Source organism: Falco rusticolus, chromosome 8, assembly GCF_015220075.1.
Source record: "Falco rusticolus isolate bFalRus1 chromosome 8, bFalRus1.pri, whole genome shotgun sequence".
NCBI classification, from domain to species: Eukaryota; Metazoa; Chordata; class Aves; order Falconiformes; family Falconidae; genus Falco; species Falco rusticolus.
The window spans coordinates 12,727,484-12,749,990 of NC_051194.1; the positions used below are offsets into that span (position 1 = coordinate 12,727,484).

The window sequence follows — 22,507 nt, forward strand, 5'->3', positions numbered from 1 at the left end:
AACTCGTATCTGCACCAGCCATGAGACATAATTTAAATATAGAGGATTCTGGGATTACATGTCTCCTGCCTTTAGGGAAGGTGGTCTAAACTTGGACAATTACATACCTGTTTGCAATACTAAAAAGTTACCAGATGCATAGTGCTCTTGGCAAGTCCTTGAGGTTAATGAAGTCGTGAAATCAACTTCCCACTAATTCTTTAATTATGGAAGGATTTATGGAAAAAATGATGCATGCATTTGTAAAACTTGGTGCTGTGAACTTGAAGTAAGTTCATTCACAGGAGAAACTACCTCTCTAGTGGCACTTGGACCCTTCTGAATTATATTTACAGTTTCATAAATGGGAAGTCCATCTGCTGCCAAGGTGTTCTGGTTGCACTGGTCTTCCCTGAATATCAGCCACCCAGGGCTGTCTTCTGTTGACCTGGCTGATGGAAACTATTGTGGTTTCCTCCAGTGAGAAAAAGGCAGTTCAGCTATCCAGCGAGCACGTTCAGAATAGCCATGTAGTGTGCTTTGGTTGCTTGAAAACATGCAGGCGTTGCTTAGAAATTCATATAAACTACTGGCTGTTCAATTTCACCCAAGTGACAAGGGCTATCAGTTTTTCTCAGTTTTGTGGGAGGATTACAGAGTCCTTTGTGGCAGAATGTGCTGGTGGCATTGCGAGGTGTGGTCTGCTAACAGTCACCAAATGCACCTCTCCTCTCCTTCAAGAGGGTGTGGAGGCTGTTAAAACAACAGCCCTAAGAGGCTGTGCTGCAAGACAGAATTTAAAAATAAAAACCAGCTTCCAGAAATACAATAAATACCTAGTAAGATATATAACAAAAAAATCAAATAGTATAGCGTCTCAGTGTCTGCACTTTTCCCTCAGGCAGGCATGGGGTGAAAGGCAATAGGTACAGGGGTGATGGCCTTGTGATTTCACAGATTTGCAAAGGGAACAAAGGAAACTGTGTCCTCCCTTGGGGTTCTGATCTCTTTTCCTGCTCAGATAGGAAAGCTACGGGAAGCATTGGACTCAGAGGGGAGCTATAGTTAAATGTATATTTGGACGTGGGAGGTGGAAAGAATTTCACAGCCCCTGCTTCAGGTTAGGTAGGGTTAGGATTGGGGTAGGGAACTGAGAGCCTTCAGGACTGGAGTTACACTGGGTATTACTCATGGCAGGGACAGATGAGAGCTGGGGCCACAGTGAGCTATAATGCAACACTTCCCAACAGGGAGGGAACTTCCTTGTTTTGTCATTCCCTGTTCAGGAGGGGGTGACTCCTTCCTTACCAAAATCCTCAAGCCCTCCTGTAAAGTTGCACTGAAGTGTAGTCTATGGAAGTGAATGCAGCTTCAGTCCTTCCAGTGATCGACTTGTTCAATGGAAACCAGCCACGAGAGTGGATACAGAAGCAGAAACAAACCCATCCTTCTTTTGTTATGCTCTGTGTAACATGAAATCGTCTTTCCAGCTGTGCTCAGAAAGGGCAGAGCTGTGCTGGGGGGAGGCCAGCAGCTGCAGATGTGCTGTGCTTCTCCCAGGAGGTGGCACCTCAGTGGTATGGATGAGAGAACAGCCTTCCCCATGCCCACATTCCTCTACCTTCAGGTGCTGCTTCTGGGAGGTCTGAAGGAAGACGGTCACAGCTTGGACAAATTAGCGTAAGGTTTATGTGCCATACTTCTCTGTCAGGAGAGGCTGCTGTTCTTTGAGGAATCATTAACTTTTGTGAATGTGATACTAGAGCTGTCATGCTTGTAGCTGATGTATTCTGATTTCCTGCTGTATCTGAAAATATCTAGGCCTAACAGGGGGAAAGCTTCATAATTAGTGATCCCTGTGACCATATCATGCTGGAATTTTAAAGCCCAGTTAAGAAGGGAAAGAACACTTTTTAGATCTTTTCAGTTTTTCAGATTTTAAATGTCTATCTCCATGTATTTGCTTGTGTCAATAGTTTAATACACCTCATGACCCACAAATTGGAAAAATATCCCTTTATGGACAGTTGATGAGTTAACGCATGTAATTAATAGTGTATATTACTTGCATACAAAGCTTTACATTACTAGAAACTGTCCAAACTGTCAAAGCATTTATATTCTTTAATATAGAAGTTGAAAACCTTGCTGCATGCTTATGAGTTGTCCAAGGACAGATAGATGCACAGTTTGGATTGCTATCTGAATTTGATCATGTCTCCTTCTGAGTAATTCCTGAGGAAGATTGTTACTGCCTCAGTTTCCCAGTTCCTCGAGGAACTGAATCCCAGAACCCAACTGTTATCAGACTGTAGTTGTTTTGATTATGGTCTCTTTATCTTCTGCAAAACAGAGGGGATTTTTTGCTTCTTTAGTGATTTTTGCAAGGAAATCTATAATACTTGAAACTGAAGAAAAGGGGGAAAAGCAACCAAAATTCTATATATGGAATCTGTTCAGACTTTAGTCCAAAAACCTAAAGTCATCAGGTATATTATCACAAGTAAGGATGGTGTCATGGTTTAACCCCAGAGAAACTAAGCATCACAACACCGCTCACTCACTCCTACCTAGTGGGGTGGGGAGAGAATCGGAAAAGTGAGAACTTGTGGGTTGAGATACAGTTTAATAGGTAAAGCAAAAGCTGCACACTCAAGCAAAGAAAAGCAAGGAATTCACACACTATCTCCCATGGGCAGGCAGGTGTTCAGCCATCTCCAGGAAAGCAGGACTCCCATCACACACCATGGTTACTTGGGAAGACAAACGCCATCACTTGGAATGTCCCTTCTTTCCTTCTTCCACCAGCTTTATACATTGAGCATGATGTCATATGGTGTGGAATATCCCTCTGGTCAGTTGGGATCAGCTGTCCCAGCTGTGTCCCCTCCCAAATTCTTGTGCACACCAGCCTCCTCGCTGGTGCGGTGGTAGGGGAGGCAGCAAGGGCTTTGACTCTTGTGTAAGAACTGCTTAGCAGTAACTAAAACATCCCTGAATTATCAAGGCTGTTTTCAGCAAAAATCCAGAACCAGCCCCATACTAACGGCTGTGAACAAATATAACTCTATCCCAGCCAAATCCAGCACAGGTGGTTATTACCAGGTGGTAAGTTTGAATAACATTCTCTGAAGAATATCAGCGTTCATTTAATTTCAATTCACTTTAGTATTAGTCTGTTCTGTTTTACACTGGTGGTGGCCTCCGTTGGATTGGAGAAAGAAAAGTAAGACAATTATTAGAGTTGTCATAGTGATAGATGAAGTATGAAAGCCTGAACAGAACAGAACTAATGAGCTTCATGGCACAGAGAATGGTTGGAATAGCCTTTTGGGGAAAGGTTCCTAGGCAAGCCTGTCTCTCCCATTTCTTGCGGTCATCATGACTTTTTGTTTGTTTTGTTTTTCATGACAGATACATAATTTTCTCCATGTGGCTTGTTAAACTCAGAAGAGGACCCTCTCTCTTTTAAGTGAATATGTAGAATCCTATAACCATTTTTTCTTAAAAAAAAAATGTTTCCTCAGTTACCAGTTTCTTTTCCTGCTCCTTGCTGAATACATATTATGTGTGTTGACTGTTGCACATCACGGAAGTACACAGCTTTGGTACTCTGATGTTCTGCATTGTAATTTTTAAAACTTTGGGGAGAGAGGGCAACATATCTGTTTAAACAGAGCATGTGGGAGTCTGCATGCTTTGTGCAGAAGTAATGTCATAGCAATTTCAGTCTCCTTTACTGTTAAAGGCGTCAAACCTGGTAGGAAAAGTTCCTTTTTTCTGTCTTTTGCTAAGCTTACATACTAATGGGATCAGAGGTAATTTAGCACCATATCCTGGTTGTTTAACCATTCCTTTAGCTCAAGGCTTGATTTTGATCCTCTCCCATCTGTTTTTTTATATTGGAGCCAGCTGAAGAATGTTCCAAAGCAAGGGATTGCCATGTAAATTAAAATTCAATAAAAATTTAAACTTTTAAGATGTGTCCTCCTCAACAAATGGCTGAAATAAAGAGTGCCAAGTTTTGAAAACATCACTGGTATTTTGGTGGTGACACTTTTTTTTTACCAGTTCTCTTTGCAGCCACAAATTACAGTCTTATGATCAAATAGTTCAAAATGTCTTCTGCTTACATTCTCTAAGTTGAGACAGTAAGGACCTGTTTTTTTTCCAAATACTTACTATTATTAAAAGATTCAGAAAAATAACTGTAGTAACTAGAAACACCCAACAAGCATGAGATAACCTTCGAGCTATTTAGTGTAAACAGTCTGAGCAGTATCACACTGGGTTTAGAGCATGGATAAAATGCAGTTCTCCAGGATGACCAAGCACTGATACACTACAATGAAGCCAGCTGAATGTGAATTATATTGCATTATACTTCACCAGTCAGTCACCTGGTATTACCTTCAATCCAGAGACATGGGATTCTGGTCTGATCTAAAGAATGATTTATGAAATAGCAGCTGTAGAGCACAGCTGGCAACTTTTTATGGTGCCCCTGATGTCTTTAAGAAAGTAATGCTAGTGTAGGAGTCAGGAAACCTGGATGTCAGTTCTGGCTCACCTATATATCTCTGATATATAAGAACCTTTGATCAAAGTGGCCACCTTCCCTCACAACAGTTTGCTTTCCAGGTCAATCTCTGAGGTCTTAGGGTCAGGGTTGGTCTCTTATATTGAGCACACGGAGCAGCAGTGCTCTTCATTTGTTGTACTTACATGCTAGAACAATGACAGTAACAACAGTACCGGAAAATAACAGTAACAACGATATCAGAAAATACAGTGTGGGCTTTATGAACAAATGATGTAGCTTTATTATAGGACTGGCATTTTCTTTTTCAGGAATCCAGCCTATCTGATTTTCAGGCCTGTATTTCACTACCTCTTGTCACAGAAGTGAAAAAGAAAATGTTGTAAGACCTTACTGTGAAAACCCTTCCTTCTCTTCCACACATATTTAGATACATCAATGATATACGAGTACCTTTTCAGTGCATAGTTTTGAAAACTCTAACCCTCAGTGAGTGCAAGGAGATCGTTCTACTCTTCTATTCAGTGTCAATATCTTGCTGCCTCAATTTTATTTTCTAGCAAGCAGGATCTGAGCATGTTTCATCAGCTCACTCAAGCTATGTACTTTCTTCCTTCCCCATATTTCTATGCCATTGCTCCATCACACAAACTAGACTGTCCAGATTGTCCAGCCACTTCAGCATTTTCTTCAGATGTTGTTTACAGCAATTTGCAAATCATGTTCTTTGCTCTGGTATGTGGCAAAAGCTGCTATGTGTCTCAGTGTTATCTGCTGCTGTGGGCCAGCATATGATGCTAGCAGGAGATGATAAAAAGCATGAACACTCCATGTTGGAAAATATTGCTCTCCAGCAGCTCTCATCTACTCTTTCATATCAGAAATTATCAGAAACAAAGTAAGTCCCAGGGATCTGTGGGGGATTGTTTTAGATCTCTAACTTAAAGGGCTTTGAATCACCTTTGTGGATATGCATTGGCTGCATAGGAAACAGTGTCTTAAGTTTCATCCACAGACACGATCAATTAAATATCTCAACATACTAAAGCAGATGATGTGACTATCCTTAGGCTATAACAAGGCAAGATAGAAAGCAGAAAATATCCCCAAATTGTCTGCTTGATTTTCTGACATCATGATGAAACGTCAGAGTTTGGCTTTGTTTTCTCATTTTGATATTTTGATCTTTCTCAGTCAAGACGCATTCAGGGCGAGAGGACCTGTTGTGAGGACCTTTTTAGGTTAACTGTGCAGACCTGTGAGCCTTTGAGCTATGAGAATCTTCTACAATATTACCTTGCTCATTTGCATTCCTACTGCCTAATTGCTGGGACCTGGTTTCCAGATAAACAGAATTCATGATAGTGGTGGCTTTAGTCTACATCCTAGGACAGACAGAAGAATTTTCTGCCAATGTCCTCCATTAATTCCCCTCATTCCATACTAAGAGAATTAGGTTCCTTGCTTTTCTCAGCTTGTCTCTTTTAACAGTAAAGATCTTGAGCTGACAAGCAGTAACATTTCATACTGGCAGATTTTTTTTTGCCACTCATTTACCTTTAGTTGCCGTACCCGCTGACACCCTCATGCTTTATACGTGTCCCAATCCAAAAGATAATAGTCAGAGCCATCTGACTAGCCTCTTTCACCAGACCATGCACACAGCCCTTAAGTCTTGCTGTCCTTGTGCTAGAGGTCACAAGCACTTGTGGCTCTAATGAACAGTTTCTTATTACCTTAGCATAGCTTTACAAATTGTTTCTTTACTAGCAACATATCTAATTAATGCTGGAGGTACTAATGTGAGCAGTCTAGCTCAAGAAGAAAATCAAAATGCTTTGGAAGTACCTGAATAGTCTGGTGACCCAATGGAGGTTTTTTTATTGTAATGCTTTCCTAGTCAGATGTCTTGCCTGCAACTTCAAGACATGGCAACTTTACTAGACTCTCAAAGATTTTTTAGGAAATATTCCAATGGTATGTGATGGCCCTATCTTTGGCCAGAGAAAAAATGGAAGAAAGCCTCTGATGTCAGTTTATATCAGTATTTTCATAATATATGCCACCATTCTGGTGTTCTCCATCATTTATTCGCAGAAGTTCACACTGGGTTGAAAAAGATGGCAAGGCAACCATATAAACCACTAAAAAAGCCCATGTGACTTTGTGTTACAGTTATAAGAATTCCCAGCCTGTCACAGCACTCTCCAAACTATCATTACACAGTCTCATAATCTGAAGGGCCTCACCCAGGGCACCAAGTGTCGCAGCACTCTCCAGACTATCAAGCTGCAACAAGGTCTTTTACCATCTCATACCAGCATACCCTTCATACAGCCCCTCTGCTGCCTTCTCCTCACCCAGGGCACACTCTCTCCTCTCTTCTCTCTGCTTCTCCCTCAGCTGCCTCTCTTCGTTGGCTGCCCAACCCCTTAACAGAACCAGCCACAGCTGCACCTCATCTACATTGCCCGACCCACCGCCCTGAAGCCAGCCCACAGCTGTATATTATCAATGATAATTAACCCAGCTTCATCCCTCTACACTTCCCCCCCCTTTTTTTTTACATTTCATACCTTATGTTTTTAACAATCATTACAATCTTTTTACAAATAAATTTTTCATACAGTCCTCTATAATTCCTCTACAATTCCAGACTTTGTATTTCATACAGAAGAGAAAAAGATGACATCTGCACCTAACCCTTTATTAGTGTTTCCATCAGCTTGCACGATTCTTGGGTACATGGTTTAGCTGAATACATGGAGTCTCTTCCTCCAAGCAATCATGGGAAAAGAAAGCAGGCAGTATGTTCAATGTGTGTTTCACTACAGATTTTTTCAGATAACAGATGTGTCCTTAGAAATTGGCAAAGGTTATATTGCTCTGATTTGTGCATTAAGATAAACCTGAAGAGATAACAAGGAGAAGGAATGGACAAGTGCTCTGCAGGTTCTTGTTTTATAATCTTCCCTGAGTTTTTTTCTCCTGAAGGTTTCCTCTCATTTTTCCTAAGATTTGTAGTATTTGTTATATTTCACCTTTAGCTTCCCGTGTTGTGATAAAGTATTTTACCTTCCATAAAAAATAATCCTCTTTGACTTAATTCCATTGCTTCTCAGCATTTTTATATTAATCTCCAGTATTGTCTGTCTACCTTTTGTCTTCCCTTTCTCTTTTAGGGGTCGAGGTGGAGGCTATTGGAGTAGAAGAGGTGAACAAAATTCAAGAGATCTTATGCAGCATTAAACTCTATATGTGTTGATTTCTGTTTTGGAGATTCCTGTATCATTTTAAAACATGGTCCATTGGTTCTGCTTGATATTCACCCATCTGTCTGTGGTGCTGTCACTGCCACCATCTGAAAATGCTTGAACGTGGCAAGTTTCATCACCTGTGACTCGTTGCATCCATTCTTCACTAATGTAGAAAGAATCTCTGCTTTCCAAAGCAACCATGAATACAAATTACATTTGAAAATGTGTCATTCTGATAACTTGCTTCAGCAGTTGGCACAGTGTCATGAAAAAATTATTTTAAATGTATCCATCAGAACATTGGTCATAGCAATGTAAACTTCCCATAATCAGAAAATATTAGTCATGGAGGGACTAAATAAAGAAATATGCATGATACGTGAACCTCAGTTGAGGTTCTCTCTTTTTTTTTTTTTTTAAACTATGAAATGAGCATTTGTTTTCATGGAAATGGCCTTTGTTAACAAAATGCAAGCAAGAAGAATGTAAATGAGATTTGTTCTGACAGCTTTTTTTGAATAACATTGGTAAGTTGGAATCATAGGGAAATATAGCTTGCTTTTAATGAACTCCGCTTTTTCTGTTTCATGAAGAACATGGCCCCTGAAGATGAGCCCCTCCACCACTTCTCCCCACCCACACCATACATAAAGTCTGAGTCTACTGAGAGAAATACACCAAGCAGAAACACAGTCTGGGAGGTGCCACGAAGAGAGTGACCACACTCCTGGCTCTAGGAGCTTTATGTTCCTCACATAACTGTGTGATCTCGCATTCAGAACAGTAGTCAGGCCTTTGAAACATGAGGACACTAATTAATCCTGACTTCAGTTACAAAGAGAAGGGGGCTGTGGTCTATGCGGAAACTCTTCATCCATCTTCATTAGTCTCAATGTTTAAGTTTCCAATGTTATCCTGGCACTTGGCCAATACTGTTTTAAACTGATAACCTCAATAGAACAGCAAAGTGAGTATCTTCTGCTTATGCATCACCTAGAAAACATGCCCATTTTCTCCTTCCTGAAAGATAAGAGTTAAAGCCAAGGTCACAAGTAGCCTCCCATCAGTTTCAGTGGCCTTTGAATGATCTGGAGTGTTGAGTAGGTTTTTGGTGTACTAAGAGAACCACTGTCCCTTGCAAATGAGTCCAAAGCCTCCTGCAGTGGGGAGTAAACACCACCCCACACCACAAACAGTCCCTAGGGTCCTGTTCTACTATCTGTGGTTTCATGGGACACACCAATGACTGGGAACAGCACATAATAATGTTAAGAAATCCATCTGGCCAAGATTTATATAACATTCAGTAGCTACTGCTATTTTGCCCAGAAATGCAATGCACCAGGGAACTGTACAGTTAGGAAAAAGAAGTCCTTTGTTAAATGCACTCATTATTTAGTGTTATTTGACATAGAAATGCAGAGCATTTACTTTTTATGATGTTTTCTTGGTTGGAAAATAATGCTCCATTTACATGCTTGATCTAGCATTTCATTAATCCTTGATTTTTCTTTTATTTTTTTGTTGTTTTCAGCTTTATCATTCTGCCAGATGTTCCAGATGTACTGAGTTTAATAGACAGTTAGCACAAGAATAGTTCAGCTAGTTCACATTATAAATCAAACTAGAGACTAGGGTTACATCAGTGTGTGCTAGCAAATTAAACAGAGCTTCTCTCATCCAGAGGCCAGCACGTTGACTCTAGTCACGTCTCTGCTATGAAATTATTTTAGCTTCCAAAACAGGGTACCTTCATCCAGTTTCCTATTCGGGAATGGTCCCTAGACTCCCAAGATGTGCCTGAGAACTGTTGGGAAGAATTTCAATCCAAGACAGGATAGGATCATGCCAGGGCCATGCCAACAATTTCAAAGTAAAGATGATGGTGTTCCAGTGCGCACAGCTGTTTCCTGGCACTGTTTAATTTCTTGGTAAAAAAGTAACCTGTGAAAGACTCTCTCTTTAGTTGTGGATCAGTATCACATAAAATGCAACAGTCTCTTCTCCTCTGCAGGGAACGAGGGTGATGTTCTCAGCTTTGCCAGGAGAAAGAGCACATACTAACTCTGTGGACAAACAAACCCTTTTGGTCCTTCCAGTAAAGAATGGAGTCTGCCTGATGCTACAGCTACATTCAGCCAGCATTGGAATGGCTAAGCTTTTTGGAGTCTTGCCCTCAAAGGCAGGGACATGAGCTTCTTCCCCCATTTTCCATTCTTTTTAAGCGTGTGTCTTACTCCAGCCCAACTAGAGTACCAGACAGAAATGATCAGAAGTGATACCCACATTCCAGTTCCAAAATTTTCTTCCTGTGTAAGGCCACTAAAGTCGGTCATTCATACATTTTAATTCTAAGAATACGTATTCTTTTGACTGACTATTCAAATGTAAAAGGCATAAACTAGATTAATAATGAAGATAATAAGAAGATAGTAAGGATGTAAGAGCAGAACAGAAATTTCTTCAGATCTGAAAGCTGCCATTTTATCAGAAGTGAACAGAGGCATTGATGATCACATTGAAATGACAGGATTTAACAGAAACACTGCTATGAAGCTTATACCATTTTACGATTTACCAGATTTGTTTCATTTGAAGGAAAAAAAAAAAAAAAAAAAAAAGAGCCAGTTTGTAGGGTAAATTCCAGTAACATGAGGCCATCTAGTGGAAGACAACATTTGTCTTCCAGGCTTTGGGTGTTTACCTCTGGCCATAACTTCTGCTCTATGATTATTTTCTGTAACTTGGGAAATATCTCATTTGTGAATCGTGGATGCAATAAAAATTGTCTAGAAAGGTCACCATGGACAACAAAAAAAGAGTCAACGTTTATTTTTATAAACATGCAGACTAAGTAGCTAGACAACTTATGTTAATTAGAATTGTACAAAGTTAGAAGAAAAACAAGCGTTTAATGCATAGCTACAAAACATTGCCTACGAAAGCTGAAAGTTTTGAAAATAAAATATCTGCAAAAGTTTCTGGATAAATGAAAGAAAACAGTTCAACAAGGACAACGGAGTCATTACCTATACTGTTGCATTCACTAAGATCAGGTGGCATTTACAGAAGATTTGAAATTTAACTGTGGAGGAAAATACATGATGAAGGACTCGTGAAAACCAACTTGCTACAGAACCAGGAATGCTACTGAGACGCCCAAGGAAGTGTTTTGCAGGGGGGACAGAAGTGTCAATCCCAACGCCCTGGAGCAGAGGGAAGCAGCAAATGACAGAGCACAGCTGAAAAGCCTACTTTGTGCTTTTTACACCATTGTCAAAACAGGCAGGATAAATGAAATTAAATTAAGAGATCGTGATAAGGCAGTGTAAAGCTGTTCTCAGCACTCTTCTCTGTTATGCAGAATTCATTCAGCATGCCCCTGCTTGCTTCATGTGTAAGGCACCTCGGCTTCTCCTGCAAAGGAAGGACATAGGCATTGCAGACAGTAAGCTTAGCAATGTGCACTAAAATCTCTCTGAAGTCCTCAGCTAATGACTTGCTAACAGAGAAGACACTATAAACAGAGAAGGCGGAACTGATCATTTTTCTTTTTTAAAAAAATATATTTTATCCATAAAAAGCAAGGTATTTGCAGTACATTTGAATTCTTACATAACCTGATTTGGGTCCAGGTGCCTTGTTAGCCCTGTGTTGCTTATCGGATTCTTCACTGTCTTCTAGTTGCTGCTAGAATAGGAACTTGCTCACACAAATATCAAGGTGATTTGTTTAGATCAATTGTACCTTATTGCTGGGAGAAGCAATTAGTCTATAAAAATGATAACACTTAGGTGGAATGGAAATAGCAGATAACAGCTAATGTCAGATTTTAGCTTATTCAGGAGTAATTACATAGCATTGTACTTACAGGACTGCTTTGCAGAAAGAGCATTTGTTGTTATATGTTTTCCCGTCAGAGCCACAAAAAGGTTGATAGAGTCTTTCACAGTAAATAGGTTTTCCTCTCTCTAACCTCTTGTATTCACTGCAGTCTACCTGCAAACACAGTATCATTTTTCTTTGAAACCATCTTTCTCACATTCTCCATTCACCTACAGAAATAATGAATATATGAAATTTTTGGACAAGCTTGTCACCTGTTCCAGAACAGCACAGTCAGTGAGGCTCCACCATCTATATTAGCTGAGCCTAAGCCTCAAAAAAGAAACGTTCCTTCTAATAGTGATGTGCGTAATGCTACCCATGTCAGGTACTGAGCACCTTTAGGGACTTTGCTGTCTATCTGAATAAGAATACAGTCACTGGAAAATACGCAGCCCTTTTTCCATCTACAGAAAAGTTGAGTCAATATTTTTTTCTACCTGATTGCAATTGTCAGTAAGTTCAGGTGAGATTAGTTCTCAAGGTTGTGAAGGGTTTCTGTCTCTATATTGCACAAGTATCAGCTCTTGATGCTTTTTTTATACTGGTGAAAGGTTCTGCCCGAGCGGAATTAAGTCCCATTTAAGTATTAGCATGAAAAAAATTGTTGGAAGGCCCTCATCTGACAGTGGGGTATTACAGACTTCTATATGTAAACGGGAGTACGAGCTAATAAAAGAAGTGACTGCAGGTGCTCCTGTCCTGGTTTTGTAGCTCAGTCTTCTCCTATCAAGTGATTTTCATTCCTGGTACTTGACAAGCAAGGAGTTCCTTGTGCAGTGCACATATTCTATTTAATGTGCTGCTTGTCATCCTCAAAAGCCTTGGGTTTGCTTGCTAGGAAAGTCCTTATAGGTGCTGTTGTAACTAAAGTTAGTTCAGCTCTTTTTGCTGCTAGTCTAGTGACAACTGAATCATATTAGTCTTTGGAGGGACACTATGGCTGGAGCTTTTCCTTTCTGAAGATCTAGCCAAAATATGTATTACAAATGTATATATTTAAAACAGAACCTAGCTTGATGTTCCCTTGTTATGGCCGGATTTTTCCCCGCTTCATTCCAATTCTAGTGAAGGACAGAAGTATTACTTCAGCCAAACACTGGAATTTATTACAGACTGTGATTGATTTTATGCCAGTCATTGCCCAGAGCCTGCAGGTGAGTGAAGTCAGGAGCTGTGTGTGTCAGCCTGTGCCATGGCTCAGCACAGACTGAGAGATCTCCACTGGCAAAAAGTGTCATTAGCCAATCACTCTTTTGGGTATTATGGGCTTAAATGCAGCGTCCCATAATAAAAAAAAGCATATGGGATGTTAGTTCACCTAAGTTTTTCCTTCATTTGGTCCAGCTGCTAAAATAAGGAAGACATGTAGTTTGGTGGGAAGAGTGGAAGAAGCTCTTCCCGAAAAAGTGTGTAGATCTCGGTGCAGTTTTAGGCATCAGAGGCTGTATACGTCGGGCTGGTATGGGGCCAGCTCTGTGCGTGTGTGAATTTCCCCTCCCTGTTACTGTCCACTGGACTCCCAAATGGCTTGTCTGCTAATCTGAGTAAGGATTTTTGTTGGCTGGTGCCTCATTTCTTTCAGAGGCTGACCCCGAGATGCATGCTCCAGCATAGTCAGAGAGTAATTAAAATCCTAGGTACAAGATTTAGGTTCTAAAATGCACAAGAAAGCCTTCTAATGACATCACCATGTAAATATTAAAAAAAAAATTCTTGATTTCTCTGACTTTAAATTTGGCCTTGCCCAATTTCTTGCCCAGAATGTAGTACAGGTAAAAGTATCTGGAAGTTTTCAGGGCAACTGTATGGAAACCACTTATCACAAACTCAGGGATTTCTCTCTTAAATCTCAATACTTTGGCAGCATTTAATTAACATTTTGTAAGTGTTTTTCTGACCTCATGTTGTTACAAACTATGTATTTTTATCCAGAAATATATGAGAAAATTACTCACTTCAGTCTCTTCGGCAGCATCTGCAACATAAACAGAATCACAAAAGATAAAATAAAAAACACTGTTGATGAGCATTCAATTTGCAACTGGGGTTATTTCATTAGTACCAGCTCTTCCAGCAACACCAAGTCTCTTACCTCCTTGAAAGTAAATGCTGACATCATTTTTCAGTGTTTAATAAGATACAGGTGTCAGAACCTATTAAACAAGTGGACCTTGTTGTATTGTTTACCTTAGAAATCTGTGTCAGCAACTAGAACAGCCTTTGTTGTGGGAGGGAATGGAAGCTACTGTTCCCATTTTCAACAGAAAAAGATTGAAGACCCAGGAGTCATTATTATGTTCAATAGCCAGTCTGTTTAGGATGAACTAGTTGAGCATGACTGAGTTTTAATTCCCAAGTTTATAAAAACAATTGTATGTGCCTCTAAGCGTATCGTGTGGTCTCCTTATACTTTGATTTTCTGTCAATAATGAGGATAATATCTTCATTAAAATATGATATTAAATATATATAATAATGATAATGCAATTTGGATCATAATACTGCTTTTAAAAGTGTTTTCCCTTGCAGGCTGATATGGATTCTAAACTATTTGGCAGAAGGATTGCCTTCTGTTTTGTACACATATGGCATCTAATATAATGGAACCCAGTTCTCAGGTGGGGCTTCAAAAAGCTCCTTCAAAATAATGATAATTACGCCTCTCTGAAAGTAATCAAGTAAAATTGGCATGTGTCCATTGTGGTGACACATTTGTTACTTTCTTTAGGAATGTATTTTGTTGTTCTCCAGTCCTATAATCATCATTCCGTGGCTTCCAAGAGATAAAAGTTATCAAGCAGACGTTTCTGCACAGAAGGAGCAGGAAGAAAACATATGGTAGCAATACCCCTCTAGCACTCCTCTTTCTGAATAAATGTAGCTTTTTTTTTGATCTTTAAAGCCATTAAGCTTTCCACTGAAACTTCCTTTCATGGAGCTGCTTACATCATGTCATCAAATAAAGTTGTCCAAGGTAAAGAAAACTAGCATAAGTAATGCTCCATGTCAAGTTTCAGTCTATGTCACCAGAAGTTTGACTTGAGTTTTCATTATTCTGGAATTGGATCAGATTTAACCCACTTCCACAAAAGCATTAAGATGTTATTTTTTCTTTGGTAATCTTCTAGTAGCCACTATGTATTTGACAGTGAATGCAAAAAAAAAAAAAAAAATTTAGCTCAAAAAGTATTGATCAATAAAGTTTTAATGCAGACAAGGTAAACTACAAAGTTCAAGGAAGGGATTTGCTGGAATTCTTATGAAAGCAATATGTATTTTTCTGCAGTTAATGAAACACTGAAAGAACAGCTTCCATCGAAAGCATGCCATTTTATTTTTCATAAGAATTTTGATTTTGAGACAATTTTGAAAGCAAACTTTTCAGAGCTATTAAAAATGGAAAAAGATTATTTTGTTTCTTAATTTTGGTATTTACATTTTCATTTGTTTGCTTCTTTATTCATATTCATATTATATTCATAATTCTATTGAATTGCTATACTACTAGCAAAGAAGATTTGGGCTCTCTTCTTTCTGTCACTCTAAATGTTCTTATTTTCTATATATTTTTATTATTATTATTTCATGTTTTGTTAAAACCAAAATTGCCAAGTGAAGGTCCAAGAAATTCCTCCCAGCTCCCTATTTTACCATAGAGCAACCTGCACCTCAAAAGTCTCTCCACCCTGGCAAATTAACATCATAAAGAGGTTATTCCCAGCCATATTATGTGGCCTGTGCATAATCAACCATCTTCTGCTTGGTCAGATTGGCAGGAGAAGGACCTCATCAGTCCAAGCTCCCTGCTCAGATGGAAGAAAAAAAAATAGGTAAAAACCTGCTTTAGTTCTGAGGCTTTACAGTTCATTTTTTAATTACGATGCAGGATGCAGCTCTGATTCACACCACTGTCAAGGAATAGGTTTCATCTATTCAAGCTGGCAACTGTAAAAGTGGTGCAATATTGCTTGCTACATAGTGCACAAGCATAAAATTTCACTTGCTTTCTGCCACCCAAGTCCAGAAGCCATTGCTTACTATCCCAGTAAGAATCTTGCAGTGTTTGAACATGAGAACTATAATATATCAGGAGGTAAAAAAGGTTACTCACTTGATAAGCAAAGATCTGCCAGGATGAGGAGCACAAAGGCGCCTGTTATCTTCATGGCACACGTGGGTTCTTGAACTGTTTCACAGCCAATCTGTGCTCTAAGTATTCCAGTATACTTAGCTTAAATGTCTATTCATGCATCTGTGAGAGCAGATATATATATATATATGCACACACAAAGAGCAGGAACCCTGATGATGAAATCCCCCTTGTAGAGAAGGTAATTAGAAGAAGGTGTTGCCCATGGGTAGTGTCGGTAAGAATGTCTTCTGTACAATATGAAGGTCATAAGTACAGGGAAAGATGAGTGTCACAGCGTGGATTGTGTTGATAAAGGAGATGCATTATGCTTTGGCTAAGCCCCTTGCCTAATTAGCTATTCTGTCTCCATTAGCGAGTTCAAGGAGTGACTCAGTAAGGTGGTTACTTGTTGCTGTTCTGTTATTGCCATAGTGACCCTTAGAGCTAAACATAATTCCCAGGGAAAAAGTAATTCTTGCTGGGTGTGTTCCAAAAGATTCAACCAAAAGATTCAACTGAGCTGAAATGTTTCATTCTCTGGAAATTTTGGAGACTCTTGTCCCTAGCTGTGGTTAGAGGTGATGCTGGTTGATGTGACTATGCACGGAGCCCTTTCAGACTGCTCTGTGGTAGTGGTTACTGCTCGGAAAAGTCTGTGTTTCGTGTGAATACCACCACCTTCACCCACAGCCCAGAAGATCTCCCAGTCTTTCAGTGTTGTTCAGCCTTTAAAGTTACACCAGATCAGAAACAACGCGTTGTGACAGAAGGAGCAAAGATACTGCGTTGCACTGCCTAGGAAAGAGAAGTGCTGAGTTCACAGCCATTGTGCATCTTGCTGACTGACTGCCTGGTTTGCTGTCATGGAGATATGGAGAAGGTTCCTCTGCTTGCCCATCTTCTCCTTTGTTGCTATTTCCAGACAATAGGTGTCGTAGCATGGGGGATTCTTTAAACAAATCCAGCACACAAGTGTGTTAGTGACAATCAATAAGCACCATTTCCTGGCTTTTATAATAGAGACCAGGAGCACGGTTACAATGGGAAACGGGTCTTAATTTTTCATAAAGTTCAAGGTAATGTGGTGTGTTGAGCCTATAGTTTTCTTTTAGCCCATCCTTCCAAAATTCCCTTCTCTTTAGTGATTTGCAATGTAGATATGCAAACTGTCTCAATATGAAAGATCCCTGCACACCATTACAATTCACAGTATTTCAGTGATGACCTTCCCTACTTTGCAAGATAGCCGGTGGCTTTCTCCCTGTGCAGGAGTTAGGGTCATATATGATGATTTCACTAAGAGAAGAAGGACTGAAAGTTCTTACAGAAAAGGCTGTAATAGGTCAAGTAGTCCTTGGGCCCCACTAACTCATCCCAAGAGGGATATGCATCATCTTGTCCTTAGAATATAGGTAATGAATAAATGATTAATTTCTCATCACTTAATGGAGGGGGAAAATGCCATCAAACTCCTGTTCCAGCATAGGTAAAGATGTGGTTTGAGCTGCAGGCCTGTAGGTTACCTTTTCAATAATACCCTTACTTCAGAGATTTCATTTTAAATTTTGCTTTGTTCTTAACTTGGACATCTGTGCATATTCCTGTGAGGTGGAGATCACAAAAGACAGGCCATGTTTAAATTGTGGTTGGTCTGGATTCTGCTGCTTTGGGATGTCAGTGAAATTTTTGTTTTGTAAAGCCCAAAACTTTTCTGAAGAGCCTGGCACAGAGTGTGTATAAACTCACGGGCGATATTCAGGACATGTCGGTTGGTTGATGGACAATTACCGACACTAGGCAAGAAGAGCAAAACCCAAACCAACCCAGAAGGTACTCCTAGTCTGAATAGTTTTGAGCAAACAAGAGTCTTGAGGATCTCTTGAAACTGTAAAGCTGGAACTTGACAGAACACGCAGGTTCCTTGACACTGGTATGAGGAAATTTGCCACTTTGCTTATGCTCACTTGCCTAATACAGTGCTGCAGCGTGTACTGTCTGATGCAACCTCAGTATCCATCCCAGCCCTCTAGCAGAAGAATATAAACATCTTTTTGCAATTTGTGAGTTGATGTAGGAAATTTTTTCTGGGGACTATTGTAGAAAGGAACAGAGATTTTTTTATTATTATGTTTTTTAGAGGGGAAGCTAGTGAGGGAAGCAGATTTTGGATCAGATTTTTCGTAGCATTTGAAAATTACTCTGCTATTGAAAGGACTCTTGATACTTATTCTACGCCACACAGCAGGAAAGTCATGATGTGAATGTTTTCTTTGTGGTAATATTTACGCGTTTCGATTAGGGCTTTTGAATCAAAGATTCATTTTCTGAGCAGTGGACCTTAAGCTTTGTAGGGCTTACCCAGACCACTCGGATAGGGGGTATGTGGTTCTGATGAGAAGCTGTGACATAGTGTAGGGTCTGCAAACAGCAGCTACACTACAAGCAGGGCACAGCAGGGGGTCAGCTGAAATTCTGGAGGTTTTTGCATTTCGAAGTATCAAAGCTGTTGTGAAGCTTTGAGAAGAAAAATGCCATACACAGAAGGCAACAGTCTGTTTTACTTTCTGCAGTGAGGTAATACTCGTATGCAAAATCTCAAAATGAAATTTGGTAAAAAGGAATGCCACAAAGCATTTATTGCAACTCCAGTTTAAAAGGATATAGAAGTACCTCTGAACCTATATGTCTTGCTTTAAGAATGGGCAGAATTCACATTAGCCACCTGGAGAAAACAGTCACTTTGACTTAAAAAAAATGCTTCATCTGAGGCATCTTTCTGTCCAAACTTGCAGAGACTTGCTGTTTGCCCTGGTAGTCTTCATACAGAGCTGGTCTGACAACCTGAGACTTGTCATCTTCAGGTAGGCCAAAGGCTCATCTAGGTCAGAGTGCTGTCTTTGAGAACATTCAGCAGCAGACTGGGAGCAGTTCTTCTGTTACTGGACAAGTTGAACATGAGTCAATGGTTTGCCCCTACAGTGTACAAGTCCAGTTCTGCATACTGGGCTGTATTAGTAAGGATGTAATTATCAAGTAAAAAAAATAAACCATTGTTTTCCACTTGTTCAGCACTTGTGAGGCTGCATCTGGAGTTCTGTGTCCAGTTCTGAGTCCCCCAGCACACTGAAATACCGGATCAAATCCAGTGAAGGACCACCAAGATGTTTAGAGGGATGAAGTACATGTCATGTGAGGAAAGACTGAAAGAAGTGGTTTGTTCGGTCTTTTTGAGTTGGGATTTAGTTTTTTTGTTGTTGTTGTTGTTTTGTTTTTTTTTTAATTCTGAAGAGAGAAGGCAAAGCCTCATTGTTGTCTTTGGTTACTTTAGAGGGATGTACAGAGAAGACAAGAGCCAGACTCTCCTTTGAGGTGAGAGAGAATAGCGTAAATTGCAGCAAGAGAAATTCCAGTTAAATGTGAAGAAAACAAATTTTGCAATGAAAGTAGTCAGGCATTGGAACAACTTGCCCAGAGAGATCATTTGATATATTAAAAAATGGTTTTGTTCTAAACTGGCCATGGTCTGGTAGCGGGGTGGGGATGTGGGGGACCAGGTGACCTCCAGTGGTCCATTCGAACCTGAACTGACTCTGTGATTCTCGTAGGTGAACGCCAGCTGTTGCTGGCAGTCAGCTGCTTGGGGACTTTGAGGCACATTATATTTGTCCTTATAAGTTAACATTTCTAGATATGACAAAGCAGACACAGGCAATAGACTAGCACATTGGATTTATTTTAGCTACTTGCAAAAAATGTTGCTTGTTGGCAAACAAGTGTTCAGATCTGTTTAGTAATACCTACTTTCCAGAGCTGTGTAAGGCCTCTTCACCATATCTAAAACTAATTCTGAAATTTATGGTACATAATCTGTTTGGATTGAAAAATTGTGAGGGAAATTTTGGCCTCATCAGCAAACTTATGCTGGTTTCCATTGAGCTGGGAGGTACTGTCTGAACACAGGTACGTTAATTGTGGGTCTCTGGTAGTTTTCCACTTTTATCATGATATCTTGTCTTTTCCTAACTTCTTACCTCTCCAAGTTGTTACTTTGAAGAAGAAAAAGCAATTACTTGGTGAACAAATGTTTATTCACTTTAATGGGCCTGTTACATCTGATAAAATATTAGTGCATATTTTTCTGAGAGTGGGAACGTTTGTCACAATTATTGATATATTGCTTTTATTTTTGGAGTCCCAAATGGAGCACAAATGTGATGCCAAATATTCTGCTGCAGCACGTCATTAGTTAAGTGCCTGCTTTATTCTGCAGGGGAGGATGTTATCTGGCTGCTTTCCAGAAAGCACTGATGCGCAGTAGCTTGTTCCCATTCATATGATGGAATGCCTCGCATTGAGGACATCAACAGTGCTGAAAAAATGGCACATGGAATAGGAAAAATACAGTCTCACACCATGTGCACCTGGGAAAAATGTACAAGCCAAGACAGATACTGATATGGTCACGAGTGGGAATTCAGACCTCTTAGTGATTCCAGTGCATGTTTATACACAACACAGTACACGGGCTCCTTCAATCTTATTGTGTGTGGGTGGTTACGGTTGTCCACCCATGTGCAATTACTGTATCAGACTTTTAAAGTCTTGCTCAATGGAAGATTTGAGAACCAAGTGATGTATTTCTTAAGGCATCAAACTGTGTCAAAACATTTGGGTATCTGCCTGAAGGAAGGTGAATTTCTTATTTTCCACACCTTAAGAAAGATCAAAGGAGCCTTTCTTTAAAATTGCAGGTGTCAAGCTGGGACAGATCCCAGCTGAAGGTTTCATACGTTATTGTAGAAACTAAAAAAACCCAACACCATGACTTTCTGCAAAGGCTGGAGCTGATTTTTATTATTTTTATTTGTATTTTCTGATCTCTTGAAGATCAATTACAAGGCTGTGATACCTACTATTGTGCAACTAGCTTGTGAATCCTTTGAGTTACTTAATGTCATACCATTGATGTTTCTGAATGACTTGATTCTTCACAGATACACGCAAAGCAGGCATGAACAGCTTAACTCTCATCACTGAATGAATTGGACAGCAAGCATTGAATATGACTTACTTTAAATTGCCTTCTATTTTGTGGAAACACCTTTCCAGGTGTTTAGGACTCTGAAGTTCTGTTACACTGAAGTAAATCAGACTGACATATTTGAGGAAAGGTTTCTTTTAAGTTTTTTTTCATGTCTCAGAACAAGGTTAGAAGACATGTATTGGTTTTGCCTCTATTAAAAATATTACAACTTTTATAAAAGAGAAGCTACAACTTATGAACAAGAGAGACAGGAGGAAGGTCAACATGGAAGGAAGGGTGGATGTGAAGCATTTGGACCTGAAATCTGTGTTCTCTCACAGAACCCCGAACTAGTCACAAGCCTTTTTTCCCCTTTAGCAAGCACTTACCCAGCTGTAATGGCTGAAGCACTTAAGAGGATAGCAAGCTCCTGCTGCAATCTATCAGTGTGTCATTAAGTACACCAACTATGTGTAAAGCATTCTTTAAGATGAGGAGCACTCACAAAAAGCCCTGGAATCGGTCTCTGTTCAGTGCAGATTTAGGGAGGTGCAGTCGGCAAAACCTAAAGCCACGTGTTGAATGACGAGTATGAATAGAAAGCCGGAGGAGCTGCCCCTTCCCAGAGAAGGCTGGGTCACTGCGCAAGACAGAGGTCCAGCAGAAAACCTATTGCGTGTCGATAAGATTAATGACTTATACCATGGGGCCTCAGGAATAAACTCTGTTCTATCATTTCATTTCAGAAGCTTTGATTTTGCAATCTAAAGTTTTTTGGGGGCAATTTTGTACATTGTGCAGCCTGATTTAGTCTATACATTATGACGTTTATAAGGTTTCCAAATTATTTGCAGTGCAGCGAGATGAGGAATTAAGAAAGAGAAGTACAAGGATTAACTGACACATCAACTATTATTTTCTTGACTAGATGGAGTATGTTGGGAAATTTTCTCCAGTGTATGGAGCCACCATAGTGAATATTTCCACTGTGACATTAACACCTTTTTATGCTATCTAGAGAGTTCCTCGGGGATGGGAGAGTCTGACAATTTCTAGAGCAGATATTCAGAGGCACTTGGACCCATATAAGGTCCAGGAAATAGATAATCAAGGATTGAAGTGAACTTTATATCTTACAGAGCAGCTGTTTTACAATTAAGTTGATGTAACGGATGAGGGAAAGGCTGTGGGTGTTGTCTACCTGGACCTTAGTAAAGCCTTTGACACCATCTCCCACAGCATCTCCTGGAGAAACTGGCTGCTCCTGGCTGGGATGGGTGCACTGTACGCTGGGTGAAAAACTGGCTGAAATGTTGGTGACTTTCTTTACTACCCACTCCTCATTACCTCATGATCTATGCCAGAAAAGCTTCATGTAGGAAAGTTTAACTCACCTTAAGGGATCACGGCAGAAAGGCATGTTCCTCTAAAGGTAATAGATCAAAACAATCTCCGTCAGGATACTTGTAAATTTAGCCTGAGTATTTCTGAGAGTGAAAACTAGGCTGAAACGAAGTTAATGAGAGGTTTCAATGTTTGGTTTCAACGGTGCCAGGGTTTCAGCCCAGATATCTGGAGAACAGGAAGGTCCTACTAATTCTGAACACGGTACCAACGGTATTAGAGAGAAACCTCAAAGACCTCAAGCTACATGTCAGCCTGGTTTCAGTTGGAAACCTCCCGACCAC

The 22,507-nt window shown here is 40.0% G+C and overlaps 1 protein-coding gene across 1 annotated transcript; it reads right to left on the reverse strand.

The window, feature by feature from the left end:
* Nucleotides 1-11,001: 11,001 nt before the first annotated feature.
* Nucleotides 11,002-15,830, reverse strand: LOC119152073 (ovomucoid-like). The gene is made up of 4 exons (XM_037396780.1): nucleotides 15,776-15,830; nucleotides 13,620-13,639; nucleotides 11,648-11,775; nucleotides 11,002-11,193 (listed from the first exon to the last, which is right to left on the reverse strand). The coding sequence occupies exons 1-4, from the start codon at nucleotides 15,828-15,830 to the stop codon at nucleotides 11,148-11,150; spliced, it is 249 nt and encodes an 82-aa protein (XP_037252677.1). The 3' UTR covers nucleotides 11,002-11,147.
* Nucleotides 15,831-22,507: the final 6,677 nt, after the last annotated feature.

What these genes read in the sequence shown, in the direction of transcription:
- LOC119152073 (XM_037396780.1), bottom strand. Translation starts at nt 15,830, where the DNA reads ATGAAGATAACAGGCGCCTTTGTGCTCCTCATCCTGGCAGATCTTTGC. An exon ending in GGCAGATCTTTGCTTATCAA is followed by an intron (nt 13,640 to 15,775) that starts GTGAGTAACCTT and finishes TTTATGTTGCAG; the next exon opens with ATGCTGCCGAAGAGACTGAA. An exon ending in TCTTTCTGCAAAGCAGTCCT is followed by an intron (nt 11,194 to 11,647) that starts GTAAGTACAATG and finishes CTTCCTTTGCAG; the next exon opens with GAGAAGCCGAGGTGCCTTAC.